We start from the raw sequence: 19,923 nt of genomic DNA, 5'->3' as shown, positions 1-19,923 counted from the left end.
TAAAACTCAAATTTAAAGGGGAGTTGGGAAAAGGAAACTCAAGGTTATTCCAGTAAAAATTAACTGCTTGAGATGGCTTTGGGGCATAAAAATGTTTTTTTAACTACTATAAATATTAGCAGGATTATTCATGAAATATATCTTACAGCTATTTCACCCATACTTTTCTTCATTCAAATGCTTATTAAGCATCTCCTATGGAGACAAGGGCTAGGAGAGAGATAATAACCAACAGTGTCTGATTTTAACGAGTTCACAGTGTATTAATTATTACAATACAGTATGAGACGTTACTATTATTTAAATAATAAAAAAGCTGTTAAATAGAGGATGGCTTGTTTTTCTGAGGTAGTTTTAAAATAAGTTTTATATGCTCATGGCTAAAAAAACTTATTATCAATGCCATCACAATTTACAAGTATATAAAAATAAATCTACCCCAATCATCTAACCCTACCCCAGCTTAACTCCCCATGCCCAAAATAGCCGTGTTAACAGTGTGGTATTTATGTTTCCAGACAGCTCCCACATATACACATATTTATTTTATATAAAACCAGTTTCATATTATATAAACTGCTCTGCATGTTGCTTTCCATATTGGTAATACAGCCGCGGTTTTCCACTGTGTAAGCAACACTGCATTATTACTTACTAGTGCCCTACTGATGGACATTTAGATTGTACTCCTGCCCTCCCTTCCTCCTTCCCTCTACCTATCAATCAATTTATGTTTGTGATCATTACAAAGTGGTAATAAATATGCTGGTATCTACCTCAGAGTAAGTCTACACGGTGGCATTTATTTGTGCACAAGTTGTTCCAGTGGTATGTTATTAAAGGCAACAATAAGTTACTGTTTCAATTTCTATATTTAAAAGATACATACAAAAATATTTTCTTTAAACTAGGCCAGTTTGAGGACTTTCACATCAGTTTATAAGTAAACAGGTGAACTGGTTCATGATTCAGCCACGTGAGGCACATGTCATTCCGCTCAATACCAGCAATGACCCCGGTGGTTTTGACTACATGGTTTTATATGGTTTTTCTTAGGCATATATTGTTTAATTTGCATTCATAATGGATTACAAGTTAAAGACAAAAACAAACAAACAAAAATCAACATAAAGAATATTGAAATATAGCAAATTAACAGTATAAAAATGGTAAATTTTACCTCAAGATAATCTTTATCACATTCACAGTTTGCATTATTCTAATAGAAATGCATATATGTATATGTAGTATATATATTAAAATGTTTATAGTATTTGGAAAGTCCGGGTTAAAAAAAGGAAACAGTGATAATATCCAATTCAGATGAATCTGTTTTGTTTTGTGGGGGGTAAATTGCTCCTGAAGAAGTGATTACAAATAGCAGCCTGAAACCTCCTCACTTAGATTTTCATTTGGAAACAAAGCTTGAACATTATAAAACAAACAAGCTGATTTTTTTAAAAAGAAAAAAATACAAGTTTCTCAAAATATCAGGTCAGGAAAGCAAGCCCCACACCAATTTTTGTTGATACAGAAATTAAGAGTTAAATTTTAATCTATATATTCAGTGCCCAAAGCACGTCATTTAAAATTCATAGACTATTATGCTATTATACAATTAAGAAGAACACTGCACATCACTTAACTGGGAAAATTCCATTTGTCTTTATAAATTAGTAATACTGTTAAGTTTTAATGTAAATTTCACATTACAGTTTAATAACATACTGATCAAAATTAAATACCTTTTACTTCAAATTTTCTCATATATCACATACATGTTTAACCAAATAACCAAAAAGAAAAATTCCTGTGGGGATTTTATACAATACAAAATTATATATTTCTATGAAAAAAATGTTTATGAGTCCCTCACAAATTCAAAATACTGCAATAGGGCAAACTGCTAGAGACAGAATCACTGGATCAAAGGGTATACGCACTATAAATCTTAACAGACACTGACTTTAAAAATATAGTCCTATGAGAAACGAATGTCAATTTTCCAAGACTGAAAGTCAAGAGTAGGCAAGGCTCTCCACTGCTGGCATTCACTGTTCTGAGGGCTGATCCGTCAGGCTTGCTGAAATAAGCTGGCCGTCAGTGCCTCACTATCATACGGAGGCCACAATAAATCAGGCCCAGCCAAGCCTTGTGACAAGGAAATAAACCTTTTTATAATTTTAATGTGCCACCATATGTTTACTGACTCAGAAAATTTGGTTTTGGATCTACTGTATTGCTAGCCCCTTAGGCCCCTCATCAGGATCTCAAGAGTCTAGTTCTAAAAATTTGAGAGCTTCAAAAACAATTCTTATCAGTAAGCTCTAAAACTGTAATTCTTAATTTATAATGTGCATCAACATTTTAACACACCAGGAAAACCACTGAAAGTGTAGATTTCAGTGCCAAATCACAGAGATTCTGATTCATTATGTCAGAAATGGAGGCAAGGAATTTGTATTTTTAATAACACAGATAATTTTGATGATGGTGGACTCTTAATTCATAGACAGAAAAACTTAAGATGAAGACTTCTCTTCCAGGTACTACACAAAGGGTAATTACTCAAGTCTGGACATTGCTGTGTGTATTCTTTGCTCATTCCTCTATAAACTATCAAAGAAAAAGAGACAAATCTTTGAAACGAAGCCACAATTCAAGGGTTGGTTTTCTCTTCCCCTAACTAATGTTTCTAATTATACCACCATTTTATTTAAAATTACAAGCAAAGATTTCACATATACTTCTCTGAATCGTCTGCACAGGGAAAGAATAGTATCGATGAACTCTACTTGTAGGGATAGAACAGCAGTATGAAAAAAATTTGCTCGGCTGTGTCCTGAATCAGTGGGCATAGCAGAAAACAGAATCCTACCACCCCATTCAAATTAGCAGTTTAGCAGGTCGCACTGCCCTCAACTTAAACTGGTACTTACCAGTCATAAATAAATATTAGGTTATTTCACAAACTTAAGAAAAAAAATCCCAACTTCCAGTAGAAAAGACTTACATAAATGTGCTTATTTCTCTATACAAACTACTCAGATCTCATTAATTGGATTAAAAAGGCAAGCCTAGAGAAACTGCTTGATAATAATTTATAGCCACATATGAAATAATCATCCACAATGATCTTCAAACTGCTAAGCTCACTTATGTGTACTGGCTGTTGCACAGCAGTGCGTCAGGCAGAGGAAGCCGGAATGGGTTTTCTCAAAGTCATTCTTAACCTTCAGACTAGAGAAGCAGCACAGCACAGTGGAAAAGGCAAAGATCCTGGTGCCAGGCCACCTGGGTTTGAGTCCTATCTCCGCCCCATACCAGCTGGGCCTCTCTGTTTCAGTTTCCTGACCTATAAAAGAGAGTATTAGCAGTACCAACCTTTACTGAAATTGAGTTAACATGTAAAGTGCTTACTTAGAATGCCTGGTACATAGTCATCACTACACAAACGATTGTTATTAAGATTCTATGGTAGTCCTTGTACAGAAAGTCTGGAATCTGGAATGTCTGATGGTTTATTCATACCCTGCCCTGTTCTAGAAAGGAATTTAGCAAAGCTTACAAAAATGCATCTAAGGCTAGAGAGCATAATTAGAAACGCAGAAAAATGCATGCCACAATGACCTACACATTTTCTACAGGAGAGCCTTAAATTTGATTCTAAGGTTTTGATTAACTGATATGAAAAAGAAGTTAGTCAGATAAGCCATTCAGAGGGGGCAGTCAACTACACACCAATGCGTAGGAGAATCCCAAACTGGTTATGAATTTGTTTGATGGAGCCTCATAAAGAAGAAGACATATAATGAAATACACAACGACTGACAATAGATCCAAATAGGATAGTTTCTCATGACAACACTTACTACCGGATGATGGTATCAGTATAACTGAGTAAAAGCAATTCTATGAAGGGTCAAATACAATGCAGTTTGGACACAGCTCTCTACTAATATGACTTGATTCAGTAGTGAATTTCAACTATCTACAAGAACAGAGAGTCCTTGTATCCTGTAAGCAATCCTCCCTAAACACTTTATCTCAGTCAAATTTTGATAAACATTGGGAAAAGTAGTATGATTGAGTCTGAACTCTGACAAGAATACAAAATAGAGCTCGTCCTATGCTGCCTGTTAAATATAGACACATAGGCTTTAATAGGCAATGGAGATGGACACAGGGTTGAGAACTTGTGAATACAATGGAACTTACCAAGGACACTTGCCTGATTAAAAGACGATCCCTATCTATTTAAAGATGAGCAGAGGAAGAAGCAAGGCCAAAATTCTCTTTAGGAAATTGTTCTGAATCCATCTTAACAGAGATACAAATAGATTATCAAGAATCTAGACTAGGAAGTTTAGAAAACTCAGTTCAATACAGATAATATTAAATAACCATTGCCTTGATAGTATGGAAATTGCTTTGCTTCAGGCAAAGGAAGATGCTTAAAAGGGAAGTTTTAAAAAATACTTCAAAGAGCTCTTACAAATAAATTTTAAAAGATGTAAAATTAGTAACAGGAAAGATGACAGCTCAAAACTAGGCAAAGTACTGGAAAAGGGTTTCAAATTTTAATATACCATTATAAAAAGATGAAAACAATGGAAAATTGAATCTCTGAATCTGATTCCACGTATAGACACACATCTAAACTCTTGCCAGCCTGCTAAAGCCAATTTGTTCTCGAATTCAATTAAGAACATTACTAAATCATGACAGACCGATGATCATTACACTAGTTACACCAGAAAAACTAATAATTTTGTTTTCTGTGGATATAAAATGGCGACCTGATCTCTAAGGCATTTGCCACATCCCTGAACTCAGGACCCATCCTAAGGAAGACCAAATATATCAAATAATTAAGGAAAGAGCATAAGCACTTTAAAATTATTTAAAGAGAAAGGCAACCACTCTAAAAGATAGAAATACATGAGATCTTTGTTGAGGCAATTACCATCTCTACACAATACTTTCATTTGAAAGTTGAAATCAAGTCACCCAGAAAGAGGTACTGTGAGACTCAATGTCATTTTCATATAGGTACGTCCTTTAACACTAAGGAGTCTAAATTCAATTTTCATGAATTATAAAAACTGGAGTCAGTCAATTCATTTAAAAGCCATACAACCAGCTAATTCAGAGGAATATGTGTTAAGAGGCACGGTTTTTATATTTTGACTGTATCCTTCCAATTAAAACCTCCCCAAATGAACCTTCTTGGGGAGTTTCGTAATTTCCTACAATTTCAAACAAGACAAATCAACCACATGCTTTATCCCGATTTCTTACCTGTGTCGCCAAACTCAACACCTGCTGTACTAGCTCCTGTGTTTCTGATGGTTTCTTGAGAAACAGCTTCACTATGGCAGTAAGCAGAGTGAGCTGCACCTAAGCAGACATAATTTAATAGATAAAGTAAAAGGCACTTGCATTATCCATACCATCATTTCCAAAATGGTGTTTCCCCAATTATTAACTACTATTATCATTTTGATTAAGAGACAAAGGTTAAAACTGAGCCAATATCAACAACAGAGGTATTCATCAACTGAAAACTCACTAGCCTCCAATCCCCAAATTGCATTTTGGTATCAAAAATTGCTTGTTTGTTTCTGGTCCAGATAATGACCAATATTCTAAAATACATGCTAACACTGTGATGGCAATAAAACGGGTTCCTGACCAAGTCCTTATTATTTAATTCCACCAAAAGCCACAACTTTGGGGGAATAAGAGAATATTGTATAATACTGGGGCAAGAGCTTAGAATTATGCCAGATCATAGCCAATTAAGAGTGGGCTGCTGAACCACTAAGTTACTGGCTTGTATGTGTTCCTTATAAAGGTCTATTAAAATTACTATGGTGGATTACATAAATGAACTTCAATTTGCAGTGAGTAAAAATGCTAAGGGAAAAGGGTTTAATAATTTATCTGCTTCTCTGGACCTGTGGCTCTAAGGTCAGGTCTCTCAATTTTGGTAGAGGAGAGACAGAAGATGGGAAGGAGTCTAACCATCCAGAGACTCTTTCCAAACTGCACATGCCAGCCTGCACCACAGCCGCAGGTGAAAACCCCTGCTATAATAAGCCATACCCATTACTAACAGGAATGGGTAAACATCTTCAAGTACCAGAAAATTAAAAAGTGGTAACTACTGCTCTAAACTAGCTGCATCACCCTAAACCTTGTAAGAACTAAAAATGTTTAGGCCCACCTCTAACCTATTGCATCAGAAATTCTAGGAGTGGGGGGCCCATCAACCTGTGCTTTAACAAGCTCTCCAGGTATTTCTGAGGCTCATTAAAGGTTTGAGGACCACTGGTCTCAGTTAGGCAGGTTTTTTCCACCAGAAATAAGCACAACTAAAAAAGGTCATCCCTTTTGGGAAACAAATGAATGTAACACTATATATATAGAGAGAGGATGCCAAAACAATGTATACACATTTTGAGAAAGGAAAAAAATGTACTAAAATTGTAATACTCAATATATACCCATAGCAAAAGATGAATACAAGTCATGTGTATACATTTTTTTTGGCACCCCTGGTATATGTATATTCATTCTCATCCTCTCTCTCTCTCTCTCTCTCTCTCTCTCTCTCTCTCTCTCTGTCGCTCTCTCTCTCTGTCGCTCTCTCTCTGAAATGCTGAACATTTACTTTCCCTGGAATCTTCCCAAAAAGATCTATGACAGAACCTATAGATGAGAACCTACCTGGGTGCTTTCATCATGAAAACCCTCCAGGAAGCTCTCCAGTAACTCATCTGCATTGTCAATCCTTTCAGCATATTCTCCCACAATCCAAATCATAGCTGCTCGAGCATCTGGCTCATCCAGCGAGTCTAAGTTCTCACACAGAGTGGCAATGATACTTTCATACCTGATAAAACAAAATGGACTATAGTTACTGAGGGCAAAACTGACAACAGTATTTAACAATGAAGGCTATGGGCAAAACCACAGACAAGGTACCCTAAACCATACCACCAAAATATAGAGGCTTTTTAGTCAGAGAATGTATAGATAGGCTTTGAGCCAGATTATAAATGGCTTAAATTTCCTTTCAATTATGTTTTAATAACTAGACCGTAAACCTTTATAAAAGCTCATCAGGTATTCTTTTCACAAGGAAAAATTAACCTGTGGTGTAAGATAATACCACTACTTTGTATTACTAACAATCTTTCTTACAACTAGATCAGAGAATTTTCCTATTTATTATTCCATTTTTGCCTTTGTGGTAGAGGAACAGAAATCTCACTCTCCTTTTAGGAAAATGGAATAGAGTTAGACAACAACAGCATTCAAACTAAAATCAATAATTCTGTCCCTTAATCCACTTACCTCTGCTTTTTATAGAGGGTAAATGTACCCTCTTTATGTTCCTCCCCCCTCCTAAGGCAGCTGCACTAATGATGTTTCTCCAAATAAACAAGTAATTCAAATATTTATTTTTAATTTTACAGGTCTAGAGCTCTCTCACTTTTACCCTGTTGAATCTAGCTCCTTAGCTAATGTAATTTTAAACATCAAAATGACATTGTATACTCTATTAGATGTAAACTAATAAACAGTACACTTTATTGTTAGCCCTACTTCCAGTAATTAAACCACGTTTTTGACAGCTTTTCCTTAAAATTAAACTGCTATAACCCCTTACTAATATAAACCAGAAATGGACATATTTCTCTCCCTATCATATTTTAGTATATGTGCTGCCGAAGCGAGCACCTCTCCCTATCATATTTTGATATACATCTCTACCCTTAACCAAGAAGTTTATAAACCAAACACCCCTCTTTTCTGTGGTAGAAGTATATGGTTCTTTTCTTAAAAATACCATTTTTAAAATTAAAAAAATATATATAGTGCTTAATAAATCACTACTTTGCTAAAATTTTTCTTCTAATTTGTCTACCACTAAGCTAACTTAGTGTAAGCAAGTCGCTTCATGAACACTATCTTTAAAGACTAATCCGAAGCTTCAGCACAAGATAGCTCTATAATTTTAAGGCAAAACGAGGTTTAGGATGCTTATAAGACTTGCTCTTATTTCACTCTTTCAGATTCCTTAGTTGCTTGCTTTCAAAATAAAATCTAAAGCATTTTTGCTCCATAAACTACGAGGCCTCAATGTGGAAAACGTGTGGAGTGAAAATGCAGGTTTTGCAGCTACATACATGGGAGCAGCTCCAATACCTCGGAAAAGGCCTGAGGCCCTGATAATTTATTGTTACCTTTCTATAATTTTCTACAAAGTACTAGGTACATGCAAAGTGAGCAGTGCCACTGTCACCTTCCTGGTTTTTACCAGGATGGCCATATAATTCATCATCCAAACTGAAACATTTCTGAGAGTGAAAACGGATACACAATCATTAATTGTGCCTGGTAATGGACATAAACTGGGATTACACCCGTACAACCTAGAATATATGGGTATCCTATTTAACAGTAACTTTACCAGCAAAGAATCTGGTAAACTTCAATATAAGCCAATCAACAGTGCATATGCAGACAGAGCTTCAATTCTTCTAAAAGTAACAAAGCAGGGTGAAAAAAATCAGGTTTTAACCACCTTATAAGTTTCTGATCTTTAATAAATTACCCTATTATGACACTACAAAGAATATTCTTACCTAGCCAATTTCAAAGTGCCTTGCTTACACATTTCCTAAATGATTTGAGGAAGAGGGAGGTATTTGGACATACTTGTTGGGGTACTTGCGGAAGATGTCCCTGATGACAACAATTGCCTCTTGGACCACATAATTTACTTTGGTCTGGATGAGATCAAGCAATGTGCTTACACAGCGTTCTGCAGATTGCTGGGAAGAGGAACATAATGAACGACAGGTCAGTTGATCTGTCCAATAACACAACCTCAATATAAAAAAAATTTTGAAACATACATTTGCATCAACTAGACTATACTAAAAGATCAGGCACTTAATCTGACCAAGCTATACTAGAGGCTGGGGTATTAGATGGAGATACACAGAAGTTCTAGATATACCCCAAATTTTACTCATTACAAAATATACTGACAGATGAATCAGTTCAAATGAAAAGAATCATCTTGCATAGCCATACAAAAATGAGAACAGTAAGTCAAGGTAGAAGGGAAAATAAGAATGAAAGAATAAGCCAAGGTACTGGGTTTTTATCTGGAGTTCATGGATGAGTGGAGATAGCAGAAGGCAACTTTAAACCTCTTGAAATGAAATTGCCAAATTTCATGTGCATACAAGCTTATTTTTCAGGGAGAGGGTCCAGAGCTTTCATTGTATTTTCAAAGTTATCTGTGCTGCAAAAAACTGAAAAGGTTTTTCAGAATATGAACGAAGCTGCTCATCTCACAGCAAAAAGTTAACAATGTCTAGAATTGGTAAATCAATAAATAATAACATAAGCATTATTATTTAGAGAGATGGAAATAGCTCTAAAGAATAACTAAAACCAAAAACACGATTAAAATGACTCCCTCCAGAAGAGGAACTAGGGAGAGCTGCTTTTCATTAAAAATTCTGTAATACCTTAACTACGTGCTTTACTATTTTGATAAACGTTAAAATGCATTGTAAAGACAGGAGTAAAGGGCACCCTCGGAATCCCATCACACGGGACACTTGCCTCCACCTTGATGGCACACCGCCCAATGGCCCGCACGGCTTTGCGAACAAAGTCAACATCCACCTCTGTGGCATATTCCTTCAGTTCTGCCAGAACCTGTGGAGGACCCAGGACGTGGACAATCATTAAGGATTCTTAAACAGCAACTTCATGGCCTAGCTTTTCCTGAAGGCCAGACCTTAAGACCTAAGTCATTATAAACTTGAGTTACTTCAAAGTCTGACCTGAGCAATATTGGCTTGGGATGCCAAACGAATCATGATGTCCAACTTCTCCAGTTTAACGTAGATGGGATCATTGTACTTCACAAAGAAGACTTTGATTTCCTGCTTCAAGATTTCAGGCCTGTGAAACACAGAAATACAAGATGAGCAAGGTGAGGTATGTATGGATATATCCTTCAGAGTCTGTATTACTCTCTCAACTATGCCTCTCTGCTCTCCTCCCACTCCAACCCCTCCAAGAGAAAAAACCCCACAAACTTCCCCTGCATGCCTCTATTCTTAACAGTTCCGCTGAGCAGACTATTTTTATCGCTTTAAAGAGTCAGGGTACATGTTGTCAAGAAGAATTTCTGGAAGAACAGCAATCTGGCTCTAAACTACGGCCTGCGCCACAGTAAGCAGGCACTAGCTAGTATGCTATGAAGAGACCCTTCAGAAAACAAACTGCACTGTAGAGGAACGAGAGGCATTTACTATAGGAATAGTCCAAAATCAACGGTTAGCCCCCTAGCCCTGGCGCAAGCTGCTCTGCCATACCACGTTCTCATTGCCATCCATTAAAAAGAGTTTCACACTGGTCTCTTCAGTATCGATATAATTAAGCATCATTCAAAATTACAAACACTTGAATCACCAATTCATTTTTCCCCAACCTTTTCTGGACAATTAGGTTGATGTTCCTCAGGGCAACGTACTGCACCTCCGGCTCCCCAGACAGCAGGGTGACCAGCGGAGGGGCCAGCTTCTTCAGCAGCATATTGTAGTAGTCAGAGTCCTTGGGTAACAACTCGAGGAACTTCATGAGGACTTTTACTGCTGAGAGCACCACTGCTGAGTTGGCATGAGACAGCCGGGGAGTTACCCGCTCACAAATGCTGAGGACAGAAAGGGAAAATTAACATCTTGAATTAAAACTTCTTTGCTCAGTCCAGTCTATAAGGCAATGTGTCAATGTCCCATGGCCCAAGTACCAAGGGATCAGAGAATCAGTTAGAAAAGTCAAAGCTCCATGCACAGGTAAAATTGGGATCCAACACTGCAGCAGCCTCACTCCCAGCACACTACAGGCAGAGCAGGGATATCAGACGACTCTAGGACACCAGCCATAAGGGATGTTCAAACTGGAAGGAAACTAGCCAATACCCCAAACACTTGAAGCTCACACCATTTACCTTCCAGTTTTATAGTCCTGTTCCCCATATTATGTAAGGGCTCCCTGCCTCACAGCCCATTTCTCCTCAACCTACAGGAAGTCAAATTAAGCATTCCAAGGGTTATTTTCATAGTGAGATAGTACACAACTGTGGCTGAAGGTTTCACTGTTAAGATGCAGGAGGAGGTGGGTTGACCGGGAAAACTATCCAATCCCTTGCCTTCATGATAAGGGAGTCTCCGAAGGGGTTTCTGTTTGTGTTTTAACAACAGTACACATTGCAATATTCTCCCAACCTCTTCCCCTTCTCCCAGCCCCTTCTACCTACACTTTAAGGCCTCATATAATCTTGAATATTTAGTTATCTGTTAAGGTTCTTCAGAAATTAACCTAATTTTGATAGCTCTTGGACAACATAAGTGCTACTGACTATATCCAGTTAAGGACACAAGATAAGCAAGCTGTGTTTCTCTCCCTTGCTCCTAAATCTACTTGGCTGACTCCCTGACCTCCTTCAGGTATTTATGCAAATGCCACCTTTTCAGTGAGGCCTTCCCTGACCACCCTTTTATAAAATGCAACTCAAATATTTGATCTTCTCTGGGCATCCCCAAATGCCCAACATTTTTTAGATCGCTTCCCTACTTTGTCTTTCTCATTAGCACTTATCATCTGACATGTCATATTATATACACATATTAGATATACTTCTGCCCCATCCCTCATAGTGTTCCATGAGGGCTATGATTTGTCTGTCTAATGCTGTATCCTCAGGGCCTAGAACAGTGCCTAGCACACAACATGAGCTCAATAAATATTTCCGGAGTGAATGGGTAAGTGTGAGACGTCAATGGCCAACAGAAAATAAATTCTATGTAAAGTTCTTTCCAGAAGATATTTGTACTTTCAATGACAGGAAGAAACTACCAGGGTGACCTTTAGCTAAGTCTAGAGGGAACAATTTCCCAGACAAGTGAAGAGCACTTACGTTACAGTAGCTTGAGCTTCAGCCAGGCAAGGAAGGTTCTTATCTACCATAATTAAAATATGTCAACTTTAATGGAGAGCCAACATTTTCTCAGAAGCAATTTGCCTAGTACAGTGCCTATACACAAAATGCTCAAACACTGGTAGTTAACTCCAACTCCGCAAACTGAAATGTATGTATGTGTATAAAAAACTTAGTAGCTAACTGCTGATAGTCAAAGAAAATTTGCAACTCTACAGTGGTAAAGGGCTGAGCAGAACAATCCAGATGTGCCTTCCGAGATCTCCAAATTCTGACTGACATGATTTCTACAGCTAATGAAAGGCATCATATGTTTTGCTGGCTCCAACACACTTTCTCTAGCACTGAATTATAGGTGTAGTTCAGCTCAATAACTAGTAGCAAGCCACTTACTGTGTATCTAATACGAAAAGTTTGTCACTACAGTGATAGACACTCAGAAACCTTTATTTGTTAAATGGCCAGGAACTGCTGTATGGGAGATGTGAGATCATGATGAGGGACATTTTAGCAGAGCATAACTGTACTGTGCAAATAAGAAATGAAAAACACACATCTCAGAAGAGCTATTTTTATATGGTTTACTCCACTACAGACAATGTTCCTAAATCCAGTGAGAAAATACCATGGGATAGCAGTATCTATCACATAAGCTACTGATCTTCCTCGACATAACTAATCCCTTTTTCTAACACAGACACTAGACCTTAACCAGTCAAGACTCGCAGATATTACCCAGAAAAGCAGACTGACCTCTGAGCCTCCCGGTCATCCTTGGGGTTGTAATTAGACAGGCAGTCCAGGATGAATATCTGGCCCCATTCAGTGCATTCATTCAGGGCTGTCAGCAGCTTGTTAATGTTCTGTGGGTTCAGGTCGAGTAAGTTGCTGTTTGGGTGAGATTCACTGATTTCAGATAACGCAGCTACCGCATTAGCCACCACCTGGGAAAGAAGCAGATATGACCCTGATTTACCAAGAACAGTTCAACTGCAGACAAATATTTAATCTTCTCTGGATCACCTCATAGATCTTAACTCATAATCATTCCTGAATATTTTACCTAGTCAGCTAGAAACAGATAAACTGCTTTTAAAACATATTAAACTACCAGTGATGGCATATGTAACTTCCTAGTAGTCAGGCAACCAAGAATTACAACAAATTCATATATTAGCAGAAAGTCACGCTAATTTACTATTAAAACATTAACAATTTTATTAGTACTCAAAACTACCAATAGAATCAGGACATGAACAGCTAAAAAAGCAGCAAAGCTTAAATATGAAACATGTACATTAGGCAATGGAGAGAAAAATCTAGGCCACATCTTACAGTTGTATGGGTGTGCATACATGGGGGTGGGGTGGGGAGGTGATACCGTTAATCATATCACGAGTCTTAAGAGTAAGAAAATGTGAGCTTGAAGTCCTGTTTCCTATTATATGTTGTTGGGAGAGCACATAATCTCTGGGAAATTCAGTTTCCTCATCTGAAAACTGGGGATAATTTAATCTACCTCACAGATTAGCTTTAGTTTGAGAATAAAATCAGATGACATAAATATAAGTTCTTTCTACAAAGCCTTATGCAAAATGAAGATGGTGATATTACCATAATTCATCAGGACTAAGCTGCAGAGTTTTTCACATTAACATCTCTGAAATTGGGATGCTTTTTATAATCAATGGCACATCTGTTTAACAGAAAGTGTTTTTCTTTCTAGGTAATACAGAAAATAATAATGGATATTATAATCAACGGCATCTTAGAATCGATGAAATATGGTATCTCAAATGTATCCTTCTTTCAGGCAATATGATAAATGAAAACTTGTTACCGAATATATTAATAAGAAAGTACACTTGTATCCTGACTTACAGATCTGGGAATCCATATCAGTTGCAAGAAAAGAAGTAAACACTCTATCAAAATTACAGATTATTTCTAATACAACTAACAAATCTACAAACAATGAATATTTATAAAGTAATTTAAAACTTGCAAAACACCCGAAGATAACCAAAACACACACACAAAAACTATACTATGGCCCAGTACAAGTGAATTTAAAACCACATTTTGCAGTGAAGCTCCCACTTGTTACTAAAGATTAGCAAGGTAACGCTGCAAAAATATTCTGTAATTATAAACAAAATGCGATACGAGACAGCAGCTTCAGTAATTATGTATACTGAAAAGATTCTCATAAATGTCAATTCATTGTTTGTTCTTACTAAGGTCCTTTGCTCAAGTTTGAGAAACTAAGAGTTGTATGACCATCCTTCTACTAGCAAGAAAAGAAACATAATGGCCACAATTTAGCTACTGATTTTAATAACCACTTCTCTGAGTAGTCTGATTATCCCATCATGTGATTTTACCCAGAAATGTCTAGAGAATATGATTTTTTAATCAAATAACACTCATGGCAATATCCATTATTATATTAAGTATAATGAGGCCACAAATGAAATCATCTTCAGCTGTAATATAGTGATCAGATCAAAAATTCCAAGATGAAAAATCGGAAGGCTTAGTTGGTAAGTATGATTACAGATATTAATATTTTATTATTATTAAAACAAATCAGGAAGAATTATCTAGTCCACCTACCACAAGACAGCATGTATGAGGTTCTTACCGGACTTAATTTTTGTTTGCTAACTCTACCATCAAGCACAGGATTTAGTGAAAAATAAAAGGCATAAAGAGTGAAATAACAATTCCCTCCATCATCTCAGTGCTTTATATGCCGGGAAAAGATGTTTTATTTCCTATGTACAATACACTTGACAGACGCAATTATAATATAAAGGATCAAAATGTCACACCAAAGAACTAAAGGCCTGTTTTCATCTATTGCTGCTCACACATGCCGAATCTTGGTTACCAGTTGCCCAAAATAAATGTCCTGCCACAACTTACCATTTCTGCCAGTCAAATCCTTCTAATGTTTAAAAAAAAAAAAAAAGTTATGTACAAGGTCTGTTAATAGGAAATGTAGGTGAGAATTAGAGGAAGTAAAAACATTGGGGAGGAAAAAGAACAAAAGAATGCTGAACAGAATGAACAATTAGAATTCCTCTGTTATTATCATATGTAATTGGAAATTAAACCAAGTATATAATGCAGCTAAAGAAATATAAGTTCTGGTGATAAGCAATTTCCACTTATCACATTACAACAAGAAGGGAAATAGGGAACAGTCTAATTAAAAGATCCAGAGAGATCAGATTATTGGGTTATGTTTAGAAAACCCTGCACTGAGAAAAGAGATCACTACCAGTCACTGAGCCAATGACCAACCAGAAGAGACGCACCCCAATAACAAAATTCTACTGTTCCTCCAAAATTCCTTGAAGTTCCTTCCATTCTACCTTTCCACTTCCATCTCCTCATCTTCACATATAGATTGTTATGTTTTCAGAAACATACTGAGGCCAGCCCATTGGGATTGCTTAGAGTTCTCCTGGTCAGTGAGCCATATTTCTTTAATGGAAATTTGAAGTAAGTTAGACACACTGACTCTAAAGTAGACAAAGACTGACTTCAAGACAGCAACTGGGTGACTAGAATCTACAGGATGATTCACTTATCAATGTTTATATACTTTTGTTTCTTTTGAATTTTGTACTATGTACAAAGTACAGATATTATCTTTTAAAAAATAATTTAGAACTTAAAACTTAAAAGATTTATTTATTTTCTCTTCCCAGAGAGCCTTCTCCAAACAATAATTCAATTATCACAAAAGAACAAATCTGACCCTTGCAGTAACTGCCTTGATTTACTGGTGTATTAAAACAAAGGTTATGTCTCTTTCACTTGAACCATCACTTTGAATTTGAACTAACACATGTAACATTTTTCCCTCTAGAATACCTTTCTCTTAGGAAACACTACCACAAAGAGAACAATGGCCTTTAAGGGGTTTCTAAAGGAAGTTTTACTTTAAAAAGAGATTTATCAATAGGGTTTATTGAAGTTTTTTTAGTTTAGTTGATTTATAAAAAGTCGGCATCTAGGTTACAAAGGAACACATCCATAGTGTCAAAAAAATATTTTTTTTTATTCATCTTGCCTGGCATATGGTCTCTGGGAGACTGCCACTAAACATTCCTCCTCCTTAACCTCTCCCCCTTCGTAGACATAATGTAGTATTTATACTTTACAGATTCAGATATTAATCAAACACACACATAGAGAGATATAGATTAAATCACACTCAAAACTAGACAAAAATTCTCTGCATTAACTACAGACTTCTATTCAATTCAATATGTCCTTAGAGACCCTTGGAGTCTGCTGAATTGTTTTTAAGGTAAGTACTTTGTGTTTTGACTTACTTGATTCTATACCTAATAGTGAGTTGCACAAAGACATTTATTGAAGACTTACTATGTTCCATTAAATCCTCATAGCACCTCTGAGGTAGTTGCTATCAAAACCTACCTATTACAGATAAGGAAACAAGCTTTAAAAATGAGCTTATAAATAGGGTTAGAGAAATCCAGTGATTGCTTAGTCAAAACAACCAGAAAGAGTGTCTGAATATGAACTCAAGGTCTGTATCTGATTCCAGTGTCTGAGTACTAATCATTCTACATTTAGCATCTACAGAAATTCCAAGAGCTGCGAACTTCAACTGGGGGAAAGAAAAAAGAAAATCAGAATTGGGGGGGGGAGAAGAATATAATCAAAACTTTCCCTGCCAAAGATAACATGCAGATTTATACAAGGAGAAACATGTATTCTTCTTCTACTGTACATATTTCTTGACAGCACTTAAAGAGGCAAGATTTACTATCCAGCTATAAAATCTGATTTATAAGCTACGCCTATCTTATATGCAGAAATTCTGAGGGCATAAATTTGACCTCATTTTTTCAAAAAAGGAACAAACTGGAGAGGTGGATATGATTAAAATGAAAATCATCCTGTAGAAAAGAACTCTAGAAGGAAATCTAGATATAAACTGGGAGAGGAGTATCAGGCAGAAGATCCTTTATGAGAAATCTCACATATTCCCATCCCTTTGAATGATTTTCATCCTGCACTCTAACTTCACTCATTTTCATAACCTCAGAACCCAAGGAAGATATCACTTTCAGAACAGTGATTTCCTCCTACTAACTAAATTACTACTTTCATTTCCAGCAATGACCTTCAAGGTCATACACTCTGAACAGAATAATGCTTCAGTTTTCCCGCTGAATTTACAATTATTTTGGCTGGTGCCCCTGAAGACTTGAATAAAGTTAAAGTAGTAGAATAACAGACCAAAACCAATATGATGAAACCACATAAGTGGTTTACATATTTTTATCCTAAAATACTTTTATCATCCTGAAAATCAGCAACAGTTGGAATCTTGCTTTCTCCTTTAGGGAGTGGTCTCAAGTGACAGTTAAACAGAGCAAGATATTAATTGTTCTAAGCATGTTTCCACCATTATCATCTCCTTAAGGAAACAATGAGTATGTGGTGCTAGTTAATTTTCCCCCCTCAAACAAGTAAAACTTAGAGCTCATGCTTTACTCCAAGACACTGTCCAGAATGCCTACTATCAATACGCTGAATATATTACATTCTATAATGTTCCTTTCCCCCCCATCTTCTTCCCCAGAATGAGGAAGTTGAGTCACCACATCTCATTATGGCAAGAAAGTTTGAATACATGATCAACAAGGAAGATTTACAAATAAGTCTCAATAAAATTCATTACTTAAGTGGCTTAATGCAGTCTGACAAAATGCAAATATTCTTAAAGCCAAAACACTACAAATAAGTATTTACAAATAGACAAAAGGCATTCCTACGAATCAGTTACTTGGCCCACAAGCCCTAAAATTACACTAAAGCATGCTGCAGCATGAATAAAATAAAATATGCATTATTATGCCACTTATTATCTCCCTTTTGGGAGTAAAATAATCCCCTGCCAAATTAAAGCCTGGAGACCATCTTAAAGGAAACACTAAGAAATGAATCAGCCATGATCTTCAGGCACACGGCTGAATTACTATGTACAACAGGATCCAGTTTTCAGGAAGCTGCTGATGAAAACTGCTTAAAAGGTATATCCTTGAACAATTTCCTTTTAAAAGTAATTCTGCAATGATGTAGAGTAATACTGTAAATAGACTTGGCTTCATTTGTGGGTAAGCTGACCTCAGAATTACCGTAAAAAACACCTGGCTTTAAATAATATATACAAAAGAATTAAATACCTTTAAAAAATAAACTTGCCACTAAAAGATTCACCCTTCTAAAACTAATATCCAGCACCACAATCACTATACATTACAGAATATAAATGTCATTATTAAGGACTTATTGTATACCAGGTTCAGTATTAAGTGCTTTGCAGCACTCTATTTTTTAATGTTCACAACAATCCTATGATAGAAACACTATTTACCTTGTTTCCCCGAAAATAAGACCTAGCCGGTCTTATTGGAGCAAAAATTAGCTCTAATGCGTCGTTTGGAGCAAAAATTAATATAAGACCTGGTATATTATATTACTTATATATTATATTATATTATATTATATTATATTATATTATATTATATTATATTATATTATTATAAAGACCCAGTCTTATAGTAAAATAAGACTGGGTCTTATATTAATTTTTGCTCCAAAAGACGCATTAGAGCTGATGGTCCATCTAGGTCTTATTTTCGGGGAAACAGGGTATAATCTCCATTTTGTAGATGAAGATTCTGAGGAGTTTAGGGCAACCACACAGTAGGAAATACAGAACCAGGATACAAACCTAAGTCTGTTTGGTTCTAGAGTGAAAGTTTTAACCACTATGGTACAGTACTGGGGGAAAAAAGAAAGAAAGAAAAATTTCACAGTTACAAAGCACTTTCTGTTTATGATATACTTTCATACGGAGTGAGCCAACTCCTTATAAAAGGAAGTAATTAAATGCAATTTGGTATCCGGGAATGGCAAAAGGATATTTGCGTTGAAACAGGTGAAATTCAAATAAGTCTGTACTTCAGTTAATAGTAATCCACCAATGCTAATTTTTTAGTTTCGACAGATGTAGCATAGTTATGTAAGACGTTAACATTAGATGAAACTGAGTGAAAGGCGTATGGGAACTTTCTGTACTGTCTTTGCAACTTTTCTGTCAATCTAAAATTATTCCCTTCCAAAATGTACTTAAAGGAAAAAAAAAAAAAAAACCTACGTTGCTAATAATTGATAAAATAAAAACTGATTTAAAAAGTGAGAATAAACAGAAAAAGATTTCCACCAAGTTTATAAAAAAGGAAAACAAAAACTGTTTGCATTCTCTGTAAGTAGAGGCAGAAAAACACTCAGGTCAATCCGTGGGAAATTCAAGAGGTAAGCAGTTGGCCTTTTATCAAAGCAGCCTCCAACGATTCCGCTTACTCAACACTCCAATCCTGCAGGAATGAACAGCAGCTCCTCTTTTAGTACCAAACGTAACATTACTCACTTGAGAAGCCCAGACACAGAAAGAACATATTATCTCCTACAATCCGCTTACCAAGTGCGTATCACATACTGACATTCTCACACAGGCCTGAAATCCTCCTTTACGGACATCTGGCATGAAGAGCACTCTGCATTTCTAACTTCACGTGTGAATAATATTTTAATTTTATAACTCTCCTACTCATTGATACATATTTAGGGATAACAGAAGTCATATAATTAAAGCACTAAATTAAGTGAGGTCATTAAGCTTTTCCATACGTTCTAGGCCTGTCTTCAATAAACAATTTCACATAACCCACAGGGTCATCAAATACATTCTGACAAAAATCCTCAAAATTACAAAGTAATCTAGAGAGACTTGAGTTTTTCAATATTTATCATCTCAGACTGAAAACACACAA

The 19,923-nt window shown here is 36.2% G+C and overlaps 1 protein-coding gene across 2 annotated transcripts in view; it reads right to left on the bottom strand.

Annotated features, from left to right (window-relative positions):
• AP2B1 (adaptor related protein complex 2 subunit beta 1) overlaps positions 1 to 19,923 on the bottom strand; it is a 105,212-nt gene that overhangs the window by 61,652 nt on the left and 23,637 nt on the right. For both annotated transcript variants that reach the window (XM_019732556.3, XM_019732559.3), the window contains exons 6-12: positions 12,791 to 12,981; positions 10,529 to 10,750; positions 9,876 to 9,996; positions 9,652 to 9,747; positions 8,731 to 8,846; positions 6,733 to 6,898; positions 5,302 to 5,400 (exon numbers count right to left, since the gene is read on the bottom strand). In XM_019732556.3, coding sequence (XP_019588115.1) covers positions 5,302 to 5,400; positions 6,733 to 6,898; positions 8,731 to 8,846; positions 9,652 to 9,747; positions 9,876 to 9,996; positions 10,529 to 10,750; positions 12,791 to 12,981 — 1,011 coding nt within the window. The remainder of the gene's footprint in view (positions 1 to 5,301; positions 5,401 to 6,732; positions 6,899 to 8,730; positions 8,847 to 9,651; positions 9,748 to 9,875; positions 9,997 to 10,528; positions 10,751 to 12,790; positions 12,982 to 19,923) is intronic.

Source organism: Rhinolophus sinicus, chromosome 12, assembly GCF_057876585.1.
Source record: "Rhinolophus sinicus isolate RSI-liver-muscle chromosome 12, RSI-T2T, whole genome shotgun sequence".
In the NCBI taxonomy this organism is placed as follows: domain Eukaryota; kingdom Metazoa; phylum Chordata; class Mammalia; order Chiroptera; family Rhinolophidae; genus Rhinolophus; species Rhinolophus sinicus.
Note: the sequence above shows the minus strand (reverse complement) of the source record. Positions and strands in the feature narration are given on the sequence as shown.